This window comes from Rhamphochromis sp. 'chilingali' (genome assembly GCF_963969265.1).
Source record: "Rhamphochromis sp. 'chilingali' genome assembly, chromosome: 6".
In the NCBI taxonomy this organism is placed as follows: domain Eukaryota; kingdom Metazoa; phylum Chordata; class Actinopteri; order Cichliformes; family Cichlidae; genus Rhamphochromis; species Rhamphochromis sp. 'chilingali'.
Genome location: NC_137933.1, coordinates 39,595,937 through 39,622,279, shown reverse-complemented (window position 1 = coordinate 39,622,279; position 26,343 = coordinate 39,595,937). Strand labels below are relative to the sequence as shown.

Sequence of the window (26,343 nt, the reverse complement as noted above, 5' to 3'; positions counted from 1 at the left end):
CGAGATAAGGGGTGCAACGATACACAAAATTCACGGTTCGGTTCGATACTTTGGTGTCACGGTTCGATATTTTTTCGATACAAAAAAAATGTTCATGCCTTTTTAATTTGTCATTTATTAAACTTATAAATATATATTTTAACTCAAAAGTACAGTTTTTAAATTTAATGTTGCTGAAACAAAAGTAATTTAAAAAAAAAAAATCTATCTCAGGGCTCTCAAAATTTCAAAATCCCTGGTAGCCCTTCGGGCAGGGACTCTTCAGTTTTTAGTAGCCCAAAATAAATGTAAGTAGTCCGAATAAAAAAAGAGAGCAATTTTTTGATTGATGTTTTGTTTCCTGTTTTGTTTCCTTTACAATATTATACATTAAAGTATAATATTGTAAAGGAAACAAAACATTAATCAAAAAATTGTTGAAAAACAAATTACAACATTGTATAAAAATTACAATCATCAACTCAAATATTTGGTTCTAATTGAACAGAAATTTCTATGAACTTGTAAGAACTGTGTAGGACATGAATCAGTCTGTGTCAGATCCTGAATTTGAAATTTCCACTGAAGTCAGGGGTAAGAGACAAGTGGAACCAAGATCGAGGCCATTTGCTTTTTGAAGTTTGCAAAGACTGCTAAATTTTGCCAGTGGTCGTTCACTCTTTGCAACATAGTACGCTGTTCTAAACAGATTTTTCAGGTTTATTTTTAGTCTGTTATTTGCAATTGGTGTTTGTTCTGGGAAAGATAATGCAGACTGAGCAATAATGCGTTTCTTGCATTTCTCATGGGTTCTAATGGGGGCCTTTCTTCAAATGACTGGTCCCAGTAACAAAGGCGCTTGTCGACTCAGAAATCGAGAGAAAACCAACAACACACCCGGCAGAACATTGTTATTTACACGGGTGCACATCCGCATGTGCGCATTCACTGTCAAAATAAAAGACGCGCACCAGATAAGAAGTTGCAACGCGCGTTTGCGTCCATATAAAAAGCAGTGTTTTTGTCCTAGAGTGGGATTTTCACGGCACATTCCGCACCACATCTCTGTGCGTTCATCATTTGTTTGAAGCCAGCTCATCTCCTGCAACCACTTTTCCGAGAATACGCGCTTTTTTTGTGGTTCGGATTCCTTCTGACATTTGTTTGGAGGTGGAGGAACATCACAGTAATTGCTCAAAGGAGCTTCTTCGACATCTTTAAGAGTTTTAAACAAATGTCTGTCCTCCTCCAGAAAATCTTATGTATGCAAACACGCGTTGCAACTTCACATCTTGTGCACGTTTTTTTTTTTCTTTTTTTTTTTTTCTTTTTTTTTTGACAGTGAATGCGCACCTGCGGACCACTTATGTGCAGCCCTGGTTATATAGCTCGTCATATTGCAGCCACAGAAATTCTTTTGTCCATGAAACCATAAAGCTGCACTTTCTTTTTGCCTTATAGTCTGATTTGTACGGTGGCTGGTGGTAAGCTTTTCTTTGGCTGTCACTTCGTCACCCTGACCTGTCTTATTTAGCTCAGCAGAACTAAAATATATATCCTGCTGCTTTTACACGCGCACTCACATAAGCTCAGCGATTCTCTGCGGATCAACCTCTCACATGTTTAAGCTGCGGGAGATTTCACTTGTCATGTTTGCATAGTAAGCTAACGATTAATAAGATGATGTCAGAGGAATTGGTGCGCAAATTATCATCACTCACCAATCAGTGCTGGCGCTCTCTATACACAGTTCGCGCGATTGCAAAGTGAAAGCAAAAAACAAGCGCAAATTCAAACGCAATTTCAATATGTCACATATTGACAGTGGCTCACCGATGCCAATGACATAATTACCCAGCTACATTTCAGCAAGAATGCAAAAGCATTGACATATATTTTCTCTTCCTACAATAGCCCGACGGGCAGGGCAGAGATAGATTTTGGTAGCCTGACTGGGGTTGCAAAATCGCTAGCCCGACATCCCGGGGCTAGCGATTTTGCGAGCCCTGTATCTGATTGAGGAATCACTCATCTTTGGAAAAGAGAGTTTATTACAGAGAAATGGCTCTTTCCAAAATAAAAGCTATACTATACGCTTCTTCTGGGCTATATTCTCAGCAGCATATTGTAGCGGGTCAGGGCTGTTTGTACAGTTATGTTTTGTTTATGTTGCCATAGTGACGGGTGACGCCCTCTCGCTGCGACGGTGTGTCCTTCCGGGGTCAGAGGGCGCCCTGTGTGGTGGTGTTGTTGCTGTGCGGTTGCCGCGCTGAGCAGTTAGCTAGCGGCAGTGTTCTTCTGCAGATGTCAATAAACAGCTGTGCTCCCTGGCTAGCTCACGGGAAGCAAGACCAAACGACACCTCCGTCTCCTCCTTGTCTGAGCTCGCCACATTGGTGTCAGAAGTGGGATGATGGTGGCACCCCATGTTCTGACCCGAGTGACTTTTCCCCCGCCGGTCGTGACCGGCCGGTGCGCCAAAAGAAGGCACCTGGACATTTGCAGGACTTTGTGTGGGGTAATGGGGTCGTCGGGGACGACTGACCCCTTAGGTGGGGGCTATGTAGCGGGTCAGGGCTGTTCGGGGTTCTGTTTGTACAGTTATGTTTTGTTTATGTTGCCATAGTGACAGGTGACGCCCTCTCGCTGCGACGGTGTGTCCTTCCGGGGTCAGAGGGCGCCCTGTGTGGTGTTGTTGTTGTTGCTGTGCGGTTGCCGCGCTGAGCAGCTCCCTGGCTAGCTCACGGGAAGCAAGACCAAATGACACCTCCGTCTCCTCCTTGTCTGAGCTGTCTGTGTGGAGCGCTCAGTGAATCTGTGTTCGACTACTCCGCCTAGGCTGCACTGTCGAGCGCAGATCCACTGAGCGCTCCACACAGACAGCATAGTCAGAAGGAAGAGCACAGGGCAAGCTAGCGAGACAGAAGTTAAGCTCTCCTTGCAACATGGCAAATTGAATCTCCCCCACCCTCATTCAGATCTGGCGTTTGGAATTATTTTGGTTTTCATGTGACATATGACCCTGAAGGTAAGCGCGTCATGGACAAAAGTAAAACAGTATGTTGGATGTGCCACGCAATGCTCAATTACATGGGTGGGAACTAGTGTGTTAGCGCAGTTAGCTCGTTAACGTGTTGGCCGTCTAGCCCCACGCACAGGCGATCAGGGGTAGCTCGTTAACGGAGATTTGCCGTGTTGTGGCGTTAATGTCATTTCAACGAGATTAACGCTGACAGCACTAGTGGGAACACAACGAATATGACTGCACGTTTACGCCGACATCATCCTAGCGCAAAGACAAGTGGAAGCAGACAAAAACAACAAGCATGCTACAAACTTTACTCGAGTCATTTAGACAGCCGTTAGCACAGGATTCTCCTTATGGGGACCTGATATGTTTAATATTGTGGCGAGCTCAGACAAGGAGGAGACGGAGGTGTCGTTTGGTCTTGCTTCCCGTGAGCTAGCCAGGGAGCACAGCCGTTTATTGACATCTGCAGAAGAACACTGCCGCTAGCTAACTGCTCAGCGCGGCAGCCGCACAGCAACAACAACAACACCAACACACAGGGCGCCCTCTGACCCCGGAAGGACACACCGTCGCAGCGAGAGGGCGTCACCTGTCACTATGGCAACATAAACAAAACATAACTGTACAAACAGCCCTGACCCGCTACAATATGCTGCTGAGAATATAGCCCAGAAGAAGCGTATAGTATAGCTTTTATTTTGGAAAGAGCCATTTCTCTGTAATAAACTCTCTTTTCCAAAGATGAGTGATTCCTCAATCAGATACAGGGCTCGCAATATCACTAGCCCGACGTCCCGGGGCTAGCGATTTTTCCAGTCGGGCTACCAAAATCTATCTCTGCCCTGCCCGTCGGGCTGTTGTAGGAAGGAAAAATATATGTCAATGCTTTTGCATTCTTGCTGAAATGTAGCTGGGTAATTATGTCATTGGCATCGGTGAGCCACTGTCAATATGTGACATATTGAAATCTCGTTTGAATTTGCGCTTGTTTTTTGCTTTCACTTTGCAATTGCGCGAACTGTGTATAGAGAGCAACAGCACTGATCTGTGAGTGATGATAATTTGCGCACCAATTCCTCTGACATCGTCTTATTAATCGTTAGCTTACTATGCAAACATGACAAGTGAACTCTCCCGCAGCTTAAACATATGGGAGGTTGATCGCGCAGAGAATCGTTGACCGTTATGAGTGCGTGTGTAAAAGCAGCAGGATATATATTTTAGTTCTGCTGAGCCAAATAAGACAGGTCAGGGTGAAGAAGTGACAGCCAAAGAAAAGTTCACCACAAAACGGAGAAGTTATGACAAATCAGACTATAAGGCAAAAAGAAAGTGCAGCTTTATGGTTTCATGGACAAAAGAATTTCTGTGGCTGCAATATGACGAGCTAAATAACCAGGGCTGCACATAAGTGGTCCGCAGGTGCGCATTCGCTGTCAAAAAAAACCAAAAAACGTGCACAAGATATGAAGTTGCAACGCGTGTTTGCATACATAAGATTTTCTGGAGGAGGACAGACATTTGTTTAGAACTCTTAAAGATGTCGAAGAAGCTCCTTTGAGCAATTACTGTGATGTTCCTCCACCTCCAAACAAATGTCAGAAGGAATCCGAACCACAAAAGAAGCACGTATTCTCGGAAAAGTGGTTGCAGGAGGTGAGCTGGCTTCAAACAAATGATGAACGCACAGAGGTGTGGTGCGGAATGTGCCGTGAAAATCCCACTCTAGGACAAAAACACTGCTTTTTATATGGACGCAAACGCGCGTTGCAACTTATCTGGTGCGCGTCTTTTATTTTGACAGTGAATGCGCACATGCGGATGTGCACCCGTGTAAATAACAATGTTCTGCCGGGTGTGTTGTTGGTTTTCTCTCGATTTCTGAGTCGACAAGCGCCTTTGTTACTGGGACCAGCCATTTTAAGAAAGGCCCCCATTAGAACCCATGAGAAATGCAAGAAACGCATTATTGCTCAGTCTGCAATATCTTTCCCAGAACAAACACCAATTGCAAATAACAGACTAAAAATAAACCTGAAAATCTGTTTAGAACAGCGTACTATGTTGCAAAGAGTGAACGACCACTGGCAAAATTTAGCAGTCTTTGCAAACTTCAAAAAGCAAATGGCCTCGATCTTGGTTCCACTTGTCTCTTACCCCTGACTTCAGTGGAAATTTCAAATTCAGGATCTGACACAGACTGATTCATGTCCTACACAGTTCTTACAAGTTCATAGAAATTTCTGTTCAATTAGAACCAAATATTTGAGTTGATGATTGTAATTTTTATACAATGTTGTAATTTGTTTTTCAACAATTTTTTGATTGTTTTGTTTCGTTTACAATATTATACTTTAATGTATAATATTGTAAAGGAAACAAAACAGGAAAAAAACATCAATCAAAAAATTGCTCTCTTTTTTATTCGGACTACTTACATTTATTTTGGGCTACCAAAAACTGAAGAGTCCCTGCCCGAAGGGCTACCAGGGATTTTGAAATTTTGAGAGCCCTGAGATAGATTTTTTTTTTTTAAATACTTTTGTTTCAGCAACATTAAATTTAAAAACTGTACTTTTGAGTTAAAATATATATTTATAAGTTTAATAAATGACAAATTAAAAAGGCATGAACATTTTTTTTGTATCGAAAAAATATCGAACCGTGACACCAAAGTATCGAACCGAACCGTGAATTTTGTGTATCGTTGCACCCCTGTCTGGTTTTATTACTATGTGCATATTAGTATTGTACAGCACTTTGGTCTACCAGGTGTGTTTTTAAAGTGCTATATAAATAAATAAATGATGATGATGATGAACATTTAACAAATTTGATCACGTGGACATTAGTATTAAACCTGTGTTAAATTCTGAAAGCGTCTCTGCAGAAGCAAAAGGCAGATAATCTGTGTTTTTACCCCTCAGCTGTAAAAGGTTGACGGGCATCTAACTTTGGGAATGCGATAACTTGAGAACGAAGCAACGTAGGATTTTCAAATTGATGCCATAGGTGTATCTACAACGAGGCTGGGGGGCACCATTGGTCGTATTTTAAAATCTCAAGAAAGAAAACCTGGTGTCTTTCTCTGCCTGCAGTTCCTGAAGCAGATGTATGTTCTGGTTCTGGGTCTGGACGTGCTGGGAAATCCATTTGGACTGATCCGAGGTCTGTCTGAGGGGGTGGAGGCCTTCTTCTACGAGCCCTTCCAGGTAACTCATCCTGAACTACACGACGACGTAATCGACTTTTTTCTGATAGTTACCAGGAAAGATTCTGATGTCAGTCTTATTTTTGGATCATGAGCTGAGAAACTGACAGGCAGGAGAATCCAGATGAAATAAAAGTGGTTTGTGTTTGTCAGGGAGCCGTTCAGGGTCCGGAGGAGTTTGCTGAAGGTTTTGTGATCGGTGTCCGCAGCCTGTTGGGCCACACAGTCGGTAAGAAAGCCAGAGGCATGATGGATGCGCAGTGACTGATTTAATGCCAACCAGGACAGATGATGACCACTGCGATCAGTATTATTAGCGAGCTGATTCCTCGTGCAGGTGGCGCCGCAGGCATGGTTTCCAAGATCACGGGATCGGTTGGTAAAGGTCTGGCAGCCATCACTATGGATAAAGAGTACCAACAGAAGCGACGTGAGGAGATGAACCGACCACCCAAAGACTTTGGAGAAAGTCTGGCTAAAGGAGGAAAAGGACTGCTGAAGGTACAGAGTGACAGAGTTCAGAGGTTTGTGTGTCCTGATGTGAGCCCGATGCAGTTCAGTAACAGTTCTTGTTTCTGCAGGGAGTCGTGGGCGGAGTAACCGGCATCGTCACCAAACCTGTGGAGGGTACGTGCTCCTCTGCCGTGAAACCCACACTGCTGCTGCAAACACTCAGTTTGGGGGTGAAGGGAAAAAGAAGAGAGCAGAGAGACTTTGCTTGATGGAGACAGACAAAATGTTACCATGAATGTTGAACCCAGCTTTATCCAGTGTGCCCATATGTCTTCTGTAAATATATGCAAATTGGTGCAAATCTACAGCAGATACGAACTTTGAGCTTTCGCATAGTGACGTTTACTAGTTACATTTTGACCATATTCACCTGTAGAGTCTCCATCTGAAGGAAAACAGAAACATGTTCTTTGCAGCAGAGTGCAGTACACTACTGTGAGTGATGATGAAATTCAACACCCAGACTAACCTGAATTAGATTAGATCCCCTTTCTGTCAGAGAAATGCAAGAAAACCCAAAACTGCAAATGTAGACTCTGGAGCTGCAGAGGATCAGAGCAGTTACTCTGTCTTTCTCTGTAGGAGCGAAGAAGGAGGGAGCAGCGGGTTTCTTTAAGGGGATCGGTAAAGGTCTGGTGGGGGTGGTGGCTCGGCCGACAGGCGGCATCGTGGACATGGCCAGCAGCACCTTCCAGGGCATCCAGAGGTATTTGCTTCAAGCTTTCGTCCGTGTCCAGTTTTTATTTTCACTCTTCAGTCTGTCAGTGACTCTGTTTATTCGTACTTTGTCTCCAGTATTTTGCAGACTGAAGAACTTCCTGTGTTTTCTGTGTGCTTCTTAATGTGTTGTTTGTCTGCTCACTAATTTCTGCTTTTGTTTTCTGTCTCGTGTCGTTGTTGCCGGGAGTTTTGTTCATTGGTTTCTTGCTGTTTTGGTGTGTGAGTATTTCACATGAAGCATGTTAAAGCCGAACTCTTTAATCGCTGCCTGAGAGCTGAACTGTAGATCTGTTACAGAGGTTCAGGACTAGTTTTCCCCTTTTTAAATGTTTGGGTAGCATTCATTGTTGCACCAGATAAAACCTGATCAGACCTGATGAAGCAGTAGTGAGGGGGTCGAGCTTTAACCTGCGGCACTTTGACGTTTGCATGTTGACTGTTGCGGCAGATGGACGGTAAGTCGCTGCATCGTGTCAAGAGTTTAAACTGATTCATGCTCATCATGTCACCCACCATCAGTCTGCCTCTGCTGCCCCTTCCCCTTTCTTAAACCCACCAGCTCGTGGCAGCATTGTGATTCAGAAAGCCACACCCCCGAGGAGAGTCACAGGTCCTGCTTGTAAAGAGATCCGAAGTGCTTCATGCATTTACATCGTGAAAATTGAAAACATTTGTCTGCTTGGTCCTCGCAGTTTCCCTTCCGTTGTTTCCCACACGTAGACTTAACCTTAGCAGGTCACCCTGTGTCAACAACCAGCCAGTGTGGCGACTCTTTTTAGCATTTGTTCTGTCTTCGTCCCTCCACAGTCTATTTCACACCCTCATCCCTATTTTCAGGTCCCAGGTTTGAATCCACTGTCTGGGCTGTCTGCATGGGTCCTCCAGTCGTGCAGACATGCAGTTATTGGGCTTAGGGTGATTCTAAATTGCCGACCTCCCTGTGGGTTTGGCTGTCCAGCATTGCGGCAACACGATGATGGATTTAGAGTTAATCGACAGGATGAGAGGCAGCTGATCAGTTATTTATTTGTCACTCATAAAATATGTGTAGATACATTTATTGATTCATTAAGAGGCCGTGTGGACAAACCCATCTCTGCTAATCTATGGGAAACACTGTGTTCACGTCCTGCTGACGTTTCTGCAGGTATATAACCGAGGACAGATGAGTTTCTGTATACACTTACCTTAATCTCACCACTGAGTACTTTAAAGTCTGCAGTAACCTCTGTTGTCCCACCTGCCAGTGAATCTCAAAGCATCACCTGGTCTCTCCTCAGGGATTGGCTGACTGAATGGTCACATGGTTCTTCCAGCCTGAGTTTGGCACCTTGGTTCATACTGATTGTGTAAAGAAACACTAACGGCCACGGTGTTGGTTTGTTTGAGGTGACGCTCGCACTAAAAACAGCTTTGAGCTGCATCAAAGAGAAAACTGCACTGCAAAGTTCAAAGTACTGCTAAATATTTTTAAATACTAGTTGATTATTTCCATCTACATAGTACATTCTGAACATGTTAGGCGATGGTTCAGATTTAAAATATACGTGGCAGTAATTATAGATACTAGGAAGCAGGTGACAAATAATAATATCAAGTGTCTCATGAAGGTTCTGGGCCAGCAAATCATTCTTACTAAAGACATTCCCCTATTTGGATATCAACATCTGTCTTCTATATGCTCTTCTATCAGGACAGAGATATTTGGGATAAAGGTAGAACAACTCTGTGTACATCAGCAGTGACCTTTGCGTTTTGTCTTTAACTAGTCTTTTGTCCACACATTTAAGTAGAAAGAAATACTTTGAAATGCCCAAAACATTTCCCAGGAACCTTATCAACCTTCATCCTCCTCCCCCTCCTCCGTATGGAGGACACATCTGTCCTGTGACACGTCAGTCGGTTCATGATAACCTGTTGAATGTTACCGTTTCACGCTGTCACTGTAGAGGTCACCAAAGGTGAGATATCGCACCTGACGGAAGCTTCTCGCAGCATCGTGCGCATTAGAAATGAACCTGCTTCACTCTGAATGCGCTTCAGGGTTGAACTGCAACCTCGTTTCCAAAAAGGTTAGGACAAATATGAAGTTAAAGGAAAACATTTAAAATCTTTATTTGACTGAAAATGGATCAAAAAGACAACACTGAGTGTAATCAGTGGTACAAAATGACAGATAGATGCAGTAGTTTCTACAATTTAGAGAAAAAGTACTTCTTAAAGAATGAATTTAACAACATTAGAAGATCCACAGAATCCATAATTCTCTGTTCATAAACAGCCACTGGAAATATACACACAGGAGGCTCTGCTGAATAAGTGAAATAGAAAATTGTTTGGCTTCCAAAAGCACAGCAAGTGTTGGTAGAAGAATGAGTGACTCTTTACCGCCTCAAAGTCTGTGGCAGGTTTCAAATTGACCTGGTGTGCATCAGACGAGGGTGAGGTCTCTGCCCGTGCAGCAGCTCTTGGAACAATCTGGAAACAAGCCCTAGCTTTATTAATAGTGACATAATTCGTCACTACGGGGACAGAGTTAACATTAAACGCGTCCATTTAGCTTTCAAGAACTGAGAAAAATGTTTGTTTCAATATTTGATCTCTTACCTTTAAGATATTTTCAGTTAAATACAGACTTTAAATGGTTTGCAGATGACTGTTCTGTTTTGCTGTACATTTTGCACAGTGCACCAACATTTTTGGAAGCGGGGTTGTAGCAGATCCAACTCTCAGGGCTCATTTTGTAGAAACGACTAGTCAGCATGCCGACTGATGATGCTTCAACTTCACTTCCACCATATGAAGTTATTAAGCTTCAGCAGGAAGGCACAGAAATGAGTCTGTTTCAGTTTCTGTAGCACTAGAATAATTTTTCAAGTGCGTCTCTGTTTTCCCGCGTGTGTTGTGATTTCAGGGCGGCCGAGGCGACAGAGGAAGTGACCAAGCTACGGCCGGTGCGTCTGATCAGGGAGGATGGGATCATCAGGCCGTATGACCTGACCGAGTCGCAGGGATTCGACCTTTTCCAGGTTCGATCGCTTTGACCGTTTTGCTCCATAACGACCCGATGTTGCTTGCTGAGAGGAAGCAGGTGTGGTCTTCTGCTGTTAAAAACAAAAACAGTTCTGCCCCAAAACCAATCAGCAGATAAAAATCCAAAACAGCAGCAGCTCTGAACACACACTCCGGATATTTATGAATTAAAAACAAGCTGAGCCAAAACACACATTCACTGTGAACACAGTCTACACCCAGCAATCAGGCAGACATCAGAAAGCAGGAGAAACGAGATATGAGGAATCAGATCTCAGCTGCTGGAAAACACACCAGAAAAACTTTATTCTGGAGCTGCTAATATATTGTGTGTCTGTGCTTCTAACCCCTTTTTTTTCTTTCTTTTTTGTTTTTCTTCTTGTGTTGGTGCCACATGCAGCCTGAGGAGGAATAATCGTGTTCGTTTGGGCGGATCAACTTATCAATCAAGTGCTTTGAAAGACTATAATCCTGTCTATGACTAATAAAATGTTTATGGTTCAATTCCTCATCCTATAATAGTCTATATTATTGTTATATCCACATTGATTCTGGATATTGAGATGATTCAGGTTTCTATGCATGCCAAAACTAATCTCTCTTCTCATACCTCAAACATTTCTACACTCAGCTCTCAGTTTATTACTTTTTCTACACAAAACATTTCTGCTTTTAGTTTTTTATTTCTGTTTATAAACAATAGTTTTTAAATGACCCTTTTTGTTTATAGCCATTTATTACATATTGTTTATTCAGACAAGACTAGCAGGTGGTGAAATTATTTTGCTATAAAGCTGAGATACATGTCCGTGTAGAGCTTACCGATATTTTTGTATCGTTCTGTAGCGTCAGCTTTAAATTCATTCTGAACTTGTATATGAACACTTGCTGTTTAATATTTGTGTCTTTGTGATGATGTACTCTTTGTACGACTCAGTCTGCATGACCTCTGTTGTGTCTGCACTAACGTCACCTCTGAGTGTTTGTCAGCTGAGAGCGTGTCGCTGTCTGTAAGATTTGTGTTTAATAAAAATTCTTACTCACACCTTTCTTTTTCCAAATGCAGGGCTTGGTGGGAGGGGGCGGGGCTGTCGCCTTTACTGTCAGCATGTGGTTAGAAGAGTAACGACTCACTAACACGTGCTTTCACAGAATCACGCTATCACACACTCTGGTTCCGATCCTTCTTTTGAAGTAGGTCAGATTTCTCTCAGAGGGCGTGTTTGGTTTGCGTATACGTCTTTTAGTGTGCTTGGCAACATGTTAGCATTCTCGGCCATATAGAAGTGTGTGTATAGCTCCTCTGATACGTCCACAGTTTCCTCTCTCTTCTTCTGGTGGTGGGTTTGCTTCACTGGTTAATTAGTTATGGTTTATTCCACAAAACGGGATCACTTTTCACGCTTATTAACATTTCTGCTGTTAATCGAAGCATTCGGTGTCATGCTTTCAGAATTTCCTCCATCTGGCATCTGCACAAAAAGTTTGGGGTTCTCCAAGGAGAACGGTGTTTTTAAAGGATTATTACAAATAGTCGTATAGTTGGACTGCAAGTGTTTCAGAAAGATGCTCTACTTCTCACCTCATATAAGTCTGAATAAATACTTTCCTGTGAGATTAAGGTCTCGTTTGTTGGTTTCAGGATGTCCTTAATGCAAGATTATGTTCCTTTTATGAAAAAGCAGGATATATTTTAGGACAGGTCTATCTTTGATTTGGTTAATCTTTTTTTTTTTTTTTCTGAGACAGATCCTTCCCTTCGCTATGAAGTCCTGTCGCAAATAAAAATAGATGCCAGCAACAAAAATGCCAAACCTGAACCTTCAGAATCTCCAAAACAATCAAACATGTCAGCTTGCTTCCTCCTTTTATATATAGCCGATTCTTTCATACTGTTAAATGTCCTTGTTTCAACTAGAAGTCATCCAGCAACGAGCTACACCGCATGGTAAAATCCACCTCTTGGTGCATCAGTGTGGACCCTGTATGGTTTTACTGAACGACGGGGTCACCTTATGTTCATGTATAATGTTCAGATTCAAACCGCAGGTGGTCGGTAAATAAAACCTGGGAGTCTTTGTGTTTCCAGCGATCAGAGATCAAACAGCTGGAGGGTGAAGTGTTCAGAGATCACTGTCTGTATCCTGGACACAGAAAGACCAACATCATCGTCACCAACAGGTAAAACCTGTTGTTATTTTATTGTGTTTTTTCGTTGCTGATTGTCAGCATGTGTCGTTGCTTACGGTGTCGTTGTTGTTTTTCTGCAGGAGGGTTTTGTGTGTTAAGGAGATAGAATTTGTGGGTCATTTCAACAAAGAGTGGGAATGTTTGTATGAGAACATCTGTCGACCGCCGGCTGTGGTGGGAAGTGAGCTGAAGATTTACAGCAAGGTACCAAAATAAACCTCTGAATAAAACTCGAATTCATCGGCCACATTTGTCTGCTGTTTAATCAGGAAGGTAACAATTAAGATTAGGTGTGAGGTCACATCCTGTAACCATGTTACATTTCAATGTCTTGTGTCTCAGGAGCAGCAGAAGCTGTCGTTTTCAAAGAGAGATGGTCAAGAGTTTGTGAGGAGCGTTCAGCTCAACGACCCTAACACTGCTCAGGTACTGTGTGTGTGTGTGTGTGTGGGTCTGTGAGGCTGCAGCACATTCTGACTTCAATATGGACCAAAGCTGATAGCAGCTTCCTGCTCAACTTCGTTTACAGTAGCATGTGGAGGACTACAAAGCAAGAGTAATGGCAAAGTGTGCTGTGTCAAGTTTAAAGTCAGTGTAACCATGGTAACTCATGCTGAATACATGACCTGGTTGGGACGAGGTTATATTCAGAGTCCACTTTCTGTTGTTCTTTTGTCGTAGCTGGTTTAAGTGCATTACAGACTGTTTGCTGGAGGAAAATGTTTCACATTGGTTCCCTGCAGAGCTGTAAAACCAGCAGATTTATCTGCGACAGCACATTGTTAGTGAAATTTTCATGTATCCATTTGAAGATTCTTTTTTTTTTTACATTTAATTCTAATGTGCTGTTAAGTCTCTTTCACACTGTTTAACATGCAGCTCTTAGAACACAACACACACACATACCTGCTAAATCAGTCAATTTAGTCTCACTCTGATCTGCAGACAAACTAAAGTGATTTCCTCATCTCATGTATCAGGCTGTGGGACAGCAAGCTTTAATATTTAAATGTATCTGGTTTAAAGTTTCAGAGCTCTCCTGTGCAGTCATAATTTTGGAGAGCGCACGCAGCCGTAACATTATTAACTTGAACTGAAAGCAGGCTAAGGAAAGCCTGAACACTGTTCATTGTAAACCTCTTGGGTCGATTATTTATCGAAGCTGCATCAAGCTACACAGTAGGTGAGAGCTAGAAGTCCGGCACAAGAGCAGCATTAGCATTCATGTCAATTTTCAAAATAAAAGACCAGGTCCAGATTAAACGCTCCACTTTTGAACAGCTTCTGGTGGGATTTCAAATTGTAAGGAGGACGGAACCAAATTCCATCAGAGACGCACAGAAAGCAGGAGACAGGAGGAGGTTTTAACTATTTATTGACGAACTCGCACTTAATGGAGTAAATAAGGACAGTTATGGTGTTTACCTAAGGCAGGTGTGACGTGTGCAGCACATAACAGTATTAATGAGCTCAGTTTGGCCCCAATAACAGCGTGAAACAAGCAGTAATAATCACCAAAACAAAGACTGTTTATGTCTGCGTGAGCAAACCTGAGGCATTGCAAATTACACTGCTTCCTCTTTACGTGCTACAAACTAACCACGCTCGCCTCTGTGTTGCACATTAACCCTGCTTTCGTCTGTGTGCTACATAATAATCCTAACTCACTTCTGCATTTTGCAAAAAGTTCTGCTTACTTTGTCATGCTACAAAGTTACCACAAACCTCTCGACAACTAACCCCACTCACTGTGGGGGGTTGCTAACGTACAGGCCCTGTCCAAAAAATTTGAATATCATGGAAAAGTTTATTTATTTCCATAATTTCATTCAAAACTTTAAACTTTCATAGATTATAGATTCAGGGCCCACGACTTAAACGATTTCAAGTACTTAGTTGTTCATTTGTACATAATAAACCCACGAAAACAGGATTTCAAAAAATTAGAATACTGTGAAGACATCACCATTTACTTCTCAGTTTTTGCAGGAAAAAAAGAAAAAATTAGGATCAAATCAGTCAAAATGTGGTATTTTCAAAATGATATGTTAATCTTCAATACTTGGTTGGGAATCCCGTCGCCGGAATCACTGCTTCGATGCGCCGTGGCCTTGATGCAATCGGCCTGTGGTGTTGCCTGGCAGTTATGGAAGCCCAGGTGTTCTTGATGCTTGCTGACGGCTCTTCTTTGTTTTGTTCTGGTGGACCTCATTTTCCTCTTGATACCCCACAGATTCTCAATGGGGTTTAGGTCCGGCGAGTAGGCTGGCCAGTCAAGCACTGTGATGGCATGGCAATCAAACCAGGTTTTGGTGCTTCTGGTGGTATGTGCAGGGGCCAGGTCCTGCTGGAAGATGAAATCTGCATCTCCATACAGATCCTCAGCAGAAGGAATCATGAAGCCCTCTAAAACATTCTGGTACACTGTTGTGGTGACCTTGGATTTAAGAAAGCAGAGTTTACCAATACCTGCACCGGACATTGCACCCCAAAACATGACTGACTGTGGATATTTCACACTGGATCTCAAGCAGCATGGGTTCTGTTTCTCACCCGTCTTCCTCCAAACCCTTGGACCTTGATTCCCGAATGAAAGGCACAATTTACTTTCATCAGAAAAGAGGACCTTTGACCACTGGCCACCAGTCCAGTCCATCTTCTCCTTGGCCCAGTTGAGTCGCTTCTGACGTTGGCTCAGGTGCAGAAGTGGTTTTGAAGCTTTGACTCCTGCCTCATTCCACCCTTTCTGGATCTCTGACAGATTCTTGAATCTTCTGTCTGATAATCTGCTGAAAGCCCCCGTCATCTCTTCTGCTGGTGCATCTTCTACTGCCACATTTTGCCCTTCCTCTGGACTTTCCATTGATATGCTTGGACACAGCACTGTGAACAGCCAGCCTCCTTAGCTATGAACCTTTGTGGCTTACCCATCCTATGGAGGGTTCCAATGATGCTCTTCTGGCCTGTTGTCAAGTCTGAAGTCGTCCCCATATTGAACCTAACTGAGGCAATTGGGTCAAAGTGAAACAATTTAATGACACTTGGGAAAACCTGTGCAGGTGCTTTGAGTTTAGTAGATGAGTTCGTGGGTTTATTATGTACAAATAAACAACAGTACTTCAAATTATTTAAGTTGTGGGCCCTGAATCTATAATCTATGAAAGTCATGAAAGGAATTATGGAAATAAATAAACTTTTCCATGATATTCAAATTTTTTGGAAAGGGCCTGTATACTCACATTATTTGTTGAGTTGTTTTTTTGTTAATCTGAGGTGAATTTAGTGCATTTAAATAAAAATCACAGAATGGATGCCTCAGTATGGGTGAAGCGTCTGTATGGGTGGAAACCTGGGTATGAATGAAAGCCTCGGTGTGGATGTGTGTTGTTTCGTGATGTAACCCTCCCCAACCTGGTTCCTCTCGTTCCCTGCAGAAGCTGCACACCGCCATATTTGATGCTCAGATGGCACAGCGGCAGCATCGCATGGCAAGACAGAAGTCACAGCGCTTCCTGAAACTGGGCAACAAGCAGTGAGGTCACTTCCTGTCTGCAGCTGATTCACAGTAAATATTTGGAAAGCTTGCAGGAAGGTTTCTGTTGCTTTAAGAAATGTAAACGGATTTATGCCGGCACATACATGTGTTCAGTTAAAATGTCCAGTCAGACATTTAGGTTTTTTTCATCATGCTAACATGCTAACAGTGGGAAGCTCTTACTTATCAAATGAAAGAATTATGGGATTGTAGTTTTCTTTTTTGTTGCTTGACACAAAAAAGCTGGACACAGCTGCTGTGATGTCACACGTTGGTTTCTGTAGTTCCGGTTTGAAGCTCAGCTTTGTGTTTCTGAAGAGTAAGAAAGTTGACCTGTGAAACTATTGAATGAGAACAGTGAAGGAAGAAATGAAGTCACAATATTATGAGAAATATTTAATTCCATCCAAATATCTATATCTATATATGCTGGTTGGTTATTTTGTTTTATTACCTTAATTTGTATTTAATTGTTTTTAGTTTAAGTTGTGTTTTGTTTGGGGGGAGGTGTCATTGGCTAGCTGCAACACTTCACGCCCATGATGAATCCATAAAAACACATTGCACTAAAAGACTATTTGATCTAATTGCTAATATGAATGCTGTTGTTCATGTCCAGTTAAATAAACACAAAGATCTCATCAGTTTATCATGAAATAATCCCACTGTTTTAAACATACAGTCAATGTTAACTATTCCAGTTTGACCTGCAGATCTTTGTCTGTTTAAACAGCGCAATGAAACGTGTTTTTTCCTCAAAGACCAGATGAATGTGTTTACATCGTTTCAGACCTGCTGAGTGAAACGAGGAAATCGTTTCACTTTATTTTTATTGTTTTTTTTTTTTTGCTGTAACCAAAAGTCTGTATTTGTCTCTGTGCTGATGTTGGGCAGAAGGAGCTCTTTTCTATTGGAAAGGAAAACAAAATACACTGACCTGTAACCTGAACAATTTTCTATAAAGATGACATTGAACTACTTCTGGTGGATATTGTTGTTTTTTGGGGGGATTTTTATGAGTGAGAAATCAGCGATATCACAGCAGCTTCTGGGATGTAATGACAGCCCTCAACTTTTATTTGACATCAGATTAAAGTTCACTATATACTTTAAGTTCACTATTGTCAGAGTAAAAGACTGACCTCCTTCTATTGCTTCACAAGAGTTCAGATCTAACTTATCAACTCAATAAATAACACTGAAAAAATATGATAATTGCATTCTTCATTATTTAACCTGGTGTTCTTATTAACAGTCGTAACAATGGGGCAAGAGGTAAAAGGATACTAAAAGTTAAAATAACACCAGCACCAATCCAAAATCATCTGGACACACCTGCAGATTACATGCTGCCCCCTGGTGGTGAAAGCTTTGGTTAAAATTACAAGGAGGTCATAAAAGAGAAGTACTATTTTCATTATCAAAATATTTCATCAAATCTGAGAGAATGAGTCCTAACTTGGTGCATCACAGACTGAGATTCAAATATTAGTCTGTGACCTGTAAAGAATTACAAACAAAAGCAAGATTTAATCCTAAAGCAAAAACTAATCTGCACTCAGCTTCCCAATGAGATTAGCGGTCCGTCAATTTTCTTTTGCCAATCCAGGGTTCAGGGTCGTCATGAAGCAGGCATGGAGGAGTGCATGGCTCAAGGAGGACCACCGGAGGGGCATCCGTGCCACCCTCCTGGGAAGAGCTGAGGAGAGCCCCAGACGAGGGGTCACCCAGCAGCCACGGAGCAGAAGCCAGAGGGGGAATGCCTCCCCTGCACCCTGGTGACACACCCGCACCCCAAGGCCCTACTTGTGTGGGTGGGTGTGTTGGAGCGGGAAGAGGGAGGCAGCCGGGGATGGGGAGGAAAAGAAGGAGATGCCCCTCCCTGGGGCCAGCTCTCCCGCTGACCCCAGTAGGCACCCCCGTCCTTCGGCACCCACCAAGGCAAGGAAGCCCAGGCCCATCCAGACCGGGGCCTACAGCAGCAGGACCACCCAGCCCGACAGGACCTGGGGGAGCCCACCCGACGCCACTGCTGCACACAGCCACGAGGAGAACACTCTCTAAGAGCAACCAGAGCCACTAACCAGGTTATGACCGCAACCCCTGGGTTAAGCCCTCCAGGGATAACGTCCCTAGGGATTCTCCAGACGCCCTAAGCGTCAAGGTTGATGTGGGACACCTCCACAACAACCACAATGGCGAAGGCGGGACCAAACCACGACCCCCCACCCCCGCTAAGTGATGTAGCCGATCAAAGGAGCCCAGAGGGATTGATGTAATGTGCTGGCAGAGGCTGTCTTGAGACTAATGTGATCTATTATTAGGTTTCTATATTGGCTAGAATTAAGATTTTTATTTTTCCAGTTGATGAGGACCGTTTTCTTGGCGATGCATAGGGCAGTAAAAACCATGTGGACTGTATTAGTTTCTGTAGTGACATCATCCAATTTGCCCAACAAGCACACTAAAGGGGAGGTTGGAATTTTACATTTCAGACACTTTGATAAGTCTTTACTAGGGGTGCAACGATACTTGTATCGATATTGAACCGTTCAATACAGTGCTTTCGGTTCGGTACACATATGTATCGAACAATACAAAGTTTTTAATTTATTATATCAACTTTTCTTCTGATGAGGCTGTCTGTGTTGAGCGCTCAGTGGATCTGCGCTCGTCAGTGCAGCCTAGGCGGAGTAGTCAAACGCAGATTCACCGAGCACAGGACAAGGGAGCAAGACAGTTAGCTCGTTAACGTGTTGTCCCGGGGTAGCTCGTTAACGTAGATTTGCCGTGTGGTGGCATTAACGTCATTTCAGATTAACGCTGACAGCACTAGTGGGAACACAACGAATATGACTGCACATTTAGACAGCATCCTAGTGCAAAGACAAGTGGAAGCAGACAAAAACAACAAGCACGCATGCTACAAACTTTACCCGAGTCATTTAGACAGCCGTTAGCACAGGATTCTCCTTATGGGGACCTGATATGTTTAATATGCTGCTGAGAATATAGCCCAGAAGAAGCGTATAGAATAGCTTTTATTTTGGAAAGAGACATTTCTCTGTAATAAACTCTCTTTTCCAAAGATGAGTGATTTCTTGAGCAGATGGATTTTTTTTTTTATTACTTTGTTGTTTCAGCAACATTAAATTTAAAAACTGTACTTTTGAGTTATAATATATATTTATAATTTTAATAAATGACAAATTAAAAAGGCATGAACAATTTTTTTTGTATCGAAAAAATATCGAACCGTGACACCAAAGTATTGAACCGAACCGTGAATTTTGTGTATCGTTGCACCCCTAGTCTTTACATATCTCGGCCAAAACTTCTGCACTGGTGGACAGAACCAAAGAGCGTGGATGTAATTGTCTGGTGTATTGCCTTGACAGTGTGAGCAGTTGTTGGAAGATGTAAAGCCCATCTGGAACATCCGATGACCTGTAGTACCTGTACTGTATGTAGTATTTTATATTGTATTGTATTGTATTAATTGCAGACTGGGATTTCTAATCAATTTAAAGGTTTTTAAGCAAATCTGAGACCAGAAGTTTTGGTCTAAGCTGACTGACAAATCTGCTTCCCACTTTGCAATAGGAAGGGATATTGATTCATCTATTTTAGAAAGTGTTCTGTATATTTTAGACAATAATTTAGGGGATTCAAGAGTAAGACAATGTACCGCGCTTGGTGGTGTTTGCAATTCAACTTGACTGAGGTTAAACTGCTTTTTTACTATGGATTTAATTTGTTGATATTCTAAAAAATCTTTTCTTGTTGATCCCATATTGTGTAACTAGTCTGTCAAATGGAATAAAGTCTGTTCCTTCTAATATATGTTCTAAGTATTTAATTCCTTTACCACTCCATTCTGGAAAATTAATCATATTATTGTTTTGTAATATGTCAGGGTTGTTCCAGATAGGTGTACGTTTGCATGGGATTAATGAAGACTCCGTTATTTTTAGAAACTCCCACCATGCTGTCAGAGAAGAGCTGATGTTGATACTTTTAAAGCATTCATGTCTTTTGATGTTTGAGCTGATAAATGGTAGGTCTGAGATCTCTAGATTATTGCATAGTGCCTGTTCAACATCTACCCTGGGCTCATCTAAGAAGGTATGTTTTAACCATCCTGAGATGTACTGAAGCCTGAGAAGTATTGTTGAAAATTAGGCAGATCTAATCCTCCTTTATCCTTGGTTCTTTGAAGCGTTTTTAAGCTGGGTTTATCTTTCCAAAGGAATTTAGAAATATATGAATTCAGAGATCTGAACCAATCTTGTGATGGTTTGTTCGGGATCATTAGAAATAAGTAATTTATTTTTGGTAAGACCATCATTTTTATAGTGGCGACCCTTCCCATGAGTGATATGGGTAAAGATTTCCATCTAGTCAGATCGCCTTCTACTTTCTTTAGAAGTGGGATGTGGTTTAATTTAGTTAGGTCTGAAAGCTTAGGAGAAACATTAATACCTAAATATTTAATATTTCCAGATTGTAGTGGGGCAGAAGAGGAATTATGGAAGGAGCAGTTAATTGGAAGAAATGTAGAAATTGACCAGTTAACTGAATAATCTGAAACTCTTGAAAACCAGTTTATTAGAGTAATTACCTCAGAAAGGTTGGTTTGTGAGTTTTGGAGAAAAAGTAACACATCATCCGCATAGAGACTGATTTTATGTTCTATGTTCTTACATTTTATGCCCTTAATTGTTGTAGCCTGTCTAAATGCTGCTGCTAGTGGTTCGATAAAAATTGCAAACAGTGAAGGGGAGAGTGGGCATCCCTGTCTGGTGCCCCTCAGGAGACAGAAGCTGGAGGATGTCTGGTCATTTGTTCTGATACGAGCTGTTGGGGAATTGTATAATATTCTTATCCAGTTTATGAAAGAGTTTCCAAAACCAAATTTGTGTAAAGTTGCAAATAAAAATTTCCAGTTAACTCTGTCAAACGCTTTTTCTGCATCTAGAGATAATATTATGGTTTCAATGTTTTTACTGTATGAGTAGTCTATTAAATTAAGTAATCTACGTGTATTTGTTGATGAGTGCCTGCCTTTTATGAAACCAGTTCGGTCAGGATGAATTAAGAGGGGGGTTATTTTCTCCAGTCTCTTTGAGAGAGCTTTGCAGATTATTTTGAGGTCTGCATTTATAAGGGATATTGGACGATAGCTTGAGGGAAATAAAGGGCCTTTGCCTGGTTTTAGCAGGAGACTAATGTTGGCAGAATTCATATTTGGTGGTAGTCTGCCATTTTCCTCGATTTCCTGCAACATTCTGTGGAATACTGGTGCCAAAATTGTCCAGAATTCTTTGTAGAATTCTGCAGGGAAGCCGTCTGGACCAGGAGCCTTATTATTAGGCATACTTATCAGCACTTCCTGGAGTTCACCTGGCGTCAGTGGCGAATCCAGTGCCATTGATTGACTGTCTAGTAATTTTGGAAGAGTTATGTTGTCAAGAAACTGATGAATTTCATTTTAGATGGGTTTATTTTTGGTGAATATAAAGTTTCATAGAAATCCCTAAAAATGTTGTTTATTCTTCAAGGGTCATATATTGTGTTTCCAGACAAATCTTTAGCAGCACATATAGTTGTTTTTTCTTTCTTTATTTTTAACTGGTTAGCTAGAAATCGACCGGATTTGTTACTGTGTTCAAAATTCTGCAAGAGAAGTCTTTGTATAAGGAATTGTGGTTTTTTTATTAATAATTTCATATAATTCTAGTTTCGTTTTGCATATTTTGTTCATTATTTCTTGATCTTGGCCGCACGCGTAGGCTTTTTCTAAGGATTTGATGGTTTTTTTCTAGTTCCTGAATATTTTTGTTTTCTTCTTTCTTTTTGTGTGAGGGGAAAGAAATTATTTTACCTCTCATCACAGCTTTCCCTGCTTCCCATAGAACAGAAGCTGATGTTCCGGGAGTGTCATCATAGTCTAAATATGAAGTCCACTCTCTTTTTGAAATATTTAATAAATTCCTCGTCTTTGAGCAGTGATGTATTTAATACACCCAGGACCTTCGTACTGTAAAGCAACATTGATGCCCTGAGTTTGCACTGTAGACATTAAAGAAAAAGTTGTCATATTTTCCTATACTGTGTGTGTGTGTGTGTGTGTGTGTGTGTGTGTGTGTGTGTGTGTGTGTGTGTGCACCCTTTCAAGAGATTAACCATCAGCAGGCTACAAGCATGAGATTAGTCCCATTGTAGCTGAACTTAGAAAAGCTTAACACACTGAGTTCAAACTGATGGATACAGAAAAAGACAAAACGCTGAGTAAATGAACAGAAGCTGCAGGTCTGCATCGTGAAGCAGGATTTAGGGTTAGCGTGTCGAGGTTACTCCTGGATTTCCATGGTTACGTTAATTATTTTTCAGTTGAACAACAATTTAAATATGAAAAACCTTTTATTGGGTCAAAAAATCATTTGGTGAACTGAGATGATCTTTTAAAGCTTTTCTTTCAGACCAGCAGGAGGCAGCAGAGACTCTGATCTCTCTCTCTGACGACTGAACCTGGATCAGTTTCACTTTGAGCACTGAGGGAGGTCCAGTCGAGTTTACACCACAATAATGTTCCACTTTAAAGATTTATCTCCGGCTACGACACAGAGAGGAGAAAAAGAAACATTTTGACTGATGTGTGCAACAGCTGTTTACAGACACACACACACACAACCACACACACACTGCGTAAGGTTGTCGCTGCAGGTTGTTGTCATGGCAGTAGGCTAAAAAAATGGCTGAAGATGATTTCCAGATGCTGATGTTTCTGCTGACTCGTTTATATTTTTAAAACAGAGCTGTGAGCTGATTGGTCCATTTTTAAGCTGAAGTGTGAGTCATGGGTCTGCACCTTAAACTGACCCAGAGTCAGTTTACATCAAACTGAAAACCTGAAGACAGACAGCGTAGGAGGAGTTCCCGGTGCATCATGGGTAGGTTCCTCTCAGTAATCTGATCTGAGATCTGCTGCTGAGACAATGGAAACATCTGGAAATTATTCATCAGAGAGCAGAAACAGACCTGAGCTCAGCTGAAGGAGACTGAAGCAGACCACTGGGGCTCCACTGCGCTCCACTCTGAGTCAGATGTTTCTGCTTTCTCAGGGGGTTCATCAGAGATGATTACCCACTCTGGAACTGGAAGTCAAACTGGTTGTAAGCAGCCACATTTCACGTGTCTAAGTTCTGACTGAATCTGAGAAGAATCACAGGTTTTGCCTCTATGGGTGTTTTCATATGTAGTTCTCTTTTAAATGGGATCAATAATATTTGTCCTTATTTTTTGTCATATCTTTACTGTTGCATTGGTGGATGTTCATGTTAGACATGACTCAGACCACACTGCTCTAAATGCTCAGTTTCAGACAGTTTTTTTCTAGCCTTGGATGTGTGTGATGTCAAAAATGGACGGGATCCTTCAGTAAGAGTATTCCCAAAGAGCTATTAGCCAAAATCTCACCATCATGTGTGCCATATCTTTAAAACATTTGAGGACATTGGACAGGTGGACGACAAACGAAGTGGCAGGCCTAAAAAAATGTCTGCAGCTAATAATAATGGTTTGCATTTATATAGCGCTTTACAATTCCACTATTCATTCACTCTCACACTCCGGTGGAGGCAGCTATAGTTGTAGCCACAGCTGCCCTGGGGTAGACTGACAGAAGCGAGGCTGCCATATCGCGCCATCGGCCCCTCTGGCCAACACCAGTAGGCAGGAGGTGAAGTGTCTTGCCCAAGGACACAGCGACCGAGACTGTCCGAGCCGGGGCTCGAACCAGCAACCTTCCGGTTACAAGACGAACTGCCAACTCTTGAGCCACGATCACCCCTGATGAACAATAACTAAAAGTTGTGTCTGTAAGAAAGCAAAGATCTGATACAGAAATGTCTCAGTGGAAAAGTGACTGTCAGGCATCCATTCTTAATGAAGAGAAACAGGAAAAGCCTGAGGTACACTTTGCCAAATGAAACATGCAGATGACAAAGAAAGAGATTTCCATATTGGATCGATCCTGCCCGGCTTAACAACAACTGCCTCTGGTTAATTAACCAAAGAAAATGAAAATAAACGTAGTACTCCATGACGTGTGCTAATCAGGCTAATTTGGGATGGGTGTTTGAATGTTGAGAATGCCTACTGTTGTATAGTATGAAAGACTGGCGTAACAGTGAGGATGCAAAGAGCAGAGGTAGTGAAGGTAGATGAGTGTCAGAGCTGCACAGAGCAGGTCAGGTACGACAGTGAGTGTCTACAGCCAACTGTAATGGTTTAGGGCTGCATTACAACCTGTGATGTCTGGGACTTTTTCACAATGTATGGAATTATGAATGTAAGAAAGGACAGTCAGATTTGGATTCACCATAAAATACAGTCTGGAAAGAGTCTGACTGGCAATGGCTTCATTTTTTAGCATGACGATTAATTTTCATGAAGCCTTCATAAATGTACATCAGTGCAATCTCAGGATCATCAGGTGACATCCAATCCAATGTCCAATCCGAGGTGACAGGATAAAGCATTAAAATTGTTTGTGATGAGTGAAGTTCACAGAGTCACACTCAGCTATTTATTATTGATCATTTATTAGCGATGGACAAAAGCGCGCCTCTCCTCTCAGAATAACTCTGACCGACAAATGTGACTTCGGGACCTCGGTCGGCCAATATCTCCTCATTCATCCTGTCTCTATAGAAAAATGCTCTGATTTATGGTTTCTATGACAACAGTTTGACAACTTCCTGTTCCCACAACAGCTGAGAAAGGAAGTGAAGAGTCATTGCGTCTCTGCAGGTTATCATCGCGTGACGACTCTTGTGGTTTTATCGAGTTTGCTTTTTTTGTTTTACACAAAGAGTTTGCTGTGAGTGAAGGTCAGGTGGAACCCGTTTTTATCCAGCTGCTATAAATATGAACACGTGAAGGAGAAATGAGTTCATGGGGAACAAACCAAAAACAGCTGCTCAGAATACAGAGGAGTGGAGGGAAAAAACAGAGCCCGAAACCAAAAAACAACAGTTCAGGAGGTCGACCGGGCCTCAGGGCAAAACTCAGAGGCTGGCGGCAAAGACAGAGACGTTCTGGAGGCCGGCTACGTGGCCAGCGGCGCAGAAGGAGCAGTTCTGGAGGCCAGCCGATGGAGACGGTGGAGCTTTGGAGGCCTATGACGTGGCCAGATGAGCAGACAGACAACCGAGGGCGGCTTTGCAGGTGGCCGGTAACGGAGACAGGGGCCTGCTGGATTGGGTGGAGCAGGATCAGACAATGGAGCGGTGAACTCTGTGTTGGGTGCTGCACATGGCAGACAGCTGGCTCAGCCAGCAGTGGTGTAAGGAAGCCAAGAGACACTGGAGGCTGGGCCTGCTCTGCATAACCAGCTTTGGAAGACGGGACCGAGTTACACCATCAGAATCATTAAAGAGTCTTTTTTTCTGCTGGATCGGGGGGGGAGGCATCTGCCAACATAGGCTGGGGAGAGAGAAGGAAGACAGAATAAAAGGCATGCCGTGGAAAAGACCCAGAGATTAATAACTAGTATGATTCAATGCAGAGAGGTCTATTAACACATAGTGAGTGAAGAAGAAACACCCAGTGCATCATGGGAATCCCCCAGCAGCCTACACCTATTGCAGCATAACTAAGGGAGGATTCAGGGTCAGCTGGTCCAGCACTAACTATATGGAAAAGAAATAGTAAAAACTTATATGATTTTACTCATGAAAGTGGCCACTTTCTCATTACTTTAATATATTGTTTTAGTAAGTATCCAAAACATACAAGTTTCATTATATAATTCTTCAAGGGATCTTATATCTGTTTTCACTCTTGTATGCTTTTCATACAAGTTTCACACAAGACAGATACAAACTTTATAAGATTTATATATATCTTTTCCATATGGGCTAACTATATGCTTTAGCAAAGAGGAAAGTTTGAAGCCTGATCTTGAAAGTAGAGATAGTGTCTGTCTCCCGAATCCAAACTGGAAGCTGGTTCCACAGAAGAGGGGCCTGAAAACTGAAGGCTCTGCCTCCCATTCTACTTTCAAATACTCTAGGAACAACAAGTAGGCCTGCAGAGTGAGAGCGAAGTGCTCTAATAGGGTGATAT

At 42.2% G+C, this 26,343-nt stretch overlaps 1 protein-coding gene across 5 annotated transcripts in view; it reads left to right on the top strand.

Moving 5' to 3' along the window:
- Positions 1-16,999, top strand: part of vps13c (vacuolar protein sorting 13 homolog C) — a 52,875-nt gene extending 35,876 nt beyond the window's left edge. For 4 of the 5 annotated variants that reach the window (XM_080885676.1, XM_080885679.1, XM_080885677.1 and 1 more), the window contains 10 exons: positions 6,109-6,222; positions 6,375-6,450; positions 6,559-6,722; positions 6,803-6,848; positions 7,317-7,440; positions 10,369-10,483; positions 12,577-12,668; positions 12,758-12,881; positions 13,020-13,103; positions 16,112-16,999. In XM_080885676.1, the coding sequence (XP_080741802.1) occupies positions 6,109-6,222; positions 6,375-6,450; positions 6,559-6,722; positions 6,803-6,848; positions 7,317-7,440; positions 10,369-10,483; positions 12,577-12,668; positions 12,758-12,881; positions 13,020-13,103; positions 16,112-16,213 (1,041 nt within the window). In that variant the 3' untranslated portion in view covers positions 16,214-16,999. The other variant, XM_080885680.1, reaches the window with a different exon arrangement.
- The last annotated feature ends 9,344 nt before the right edge of the window (positions 17,000-26,343 follow it).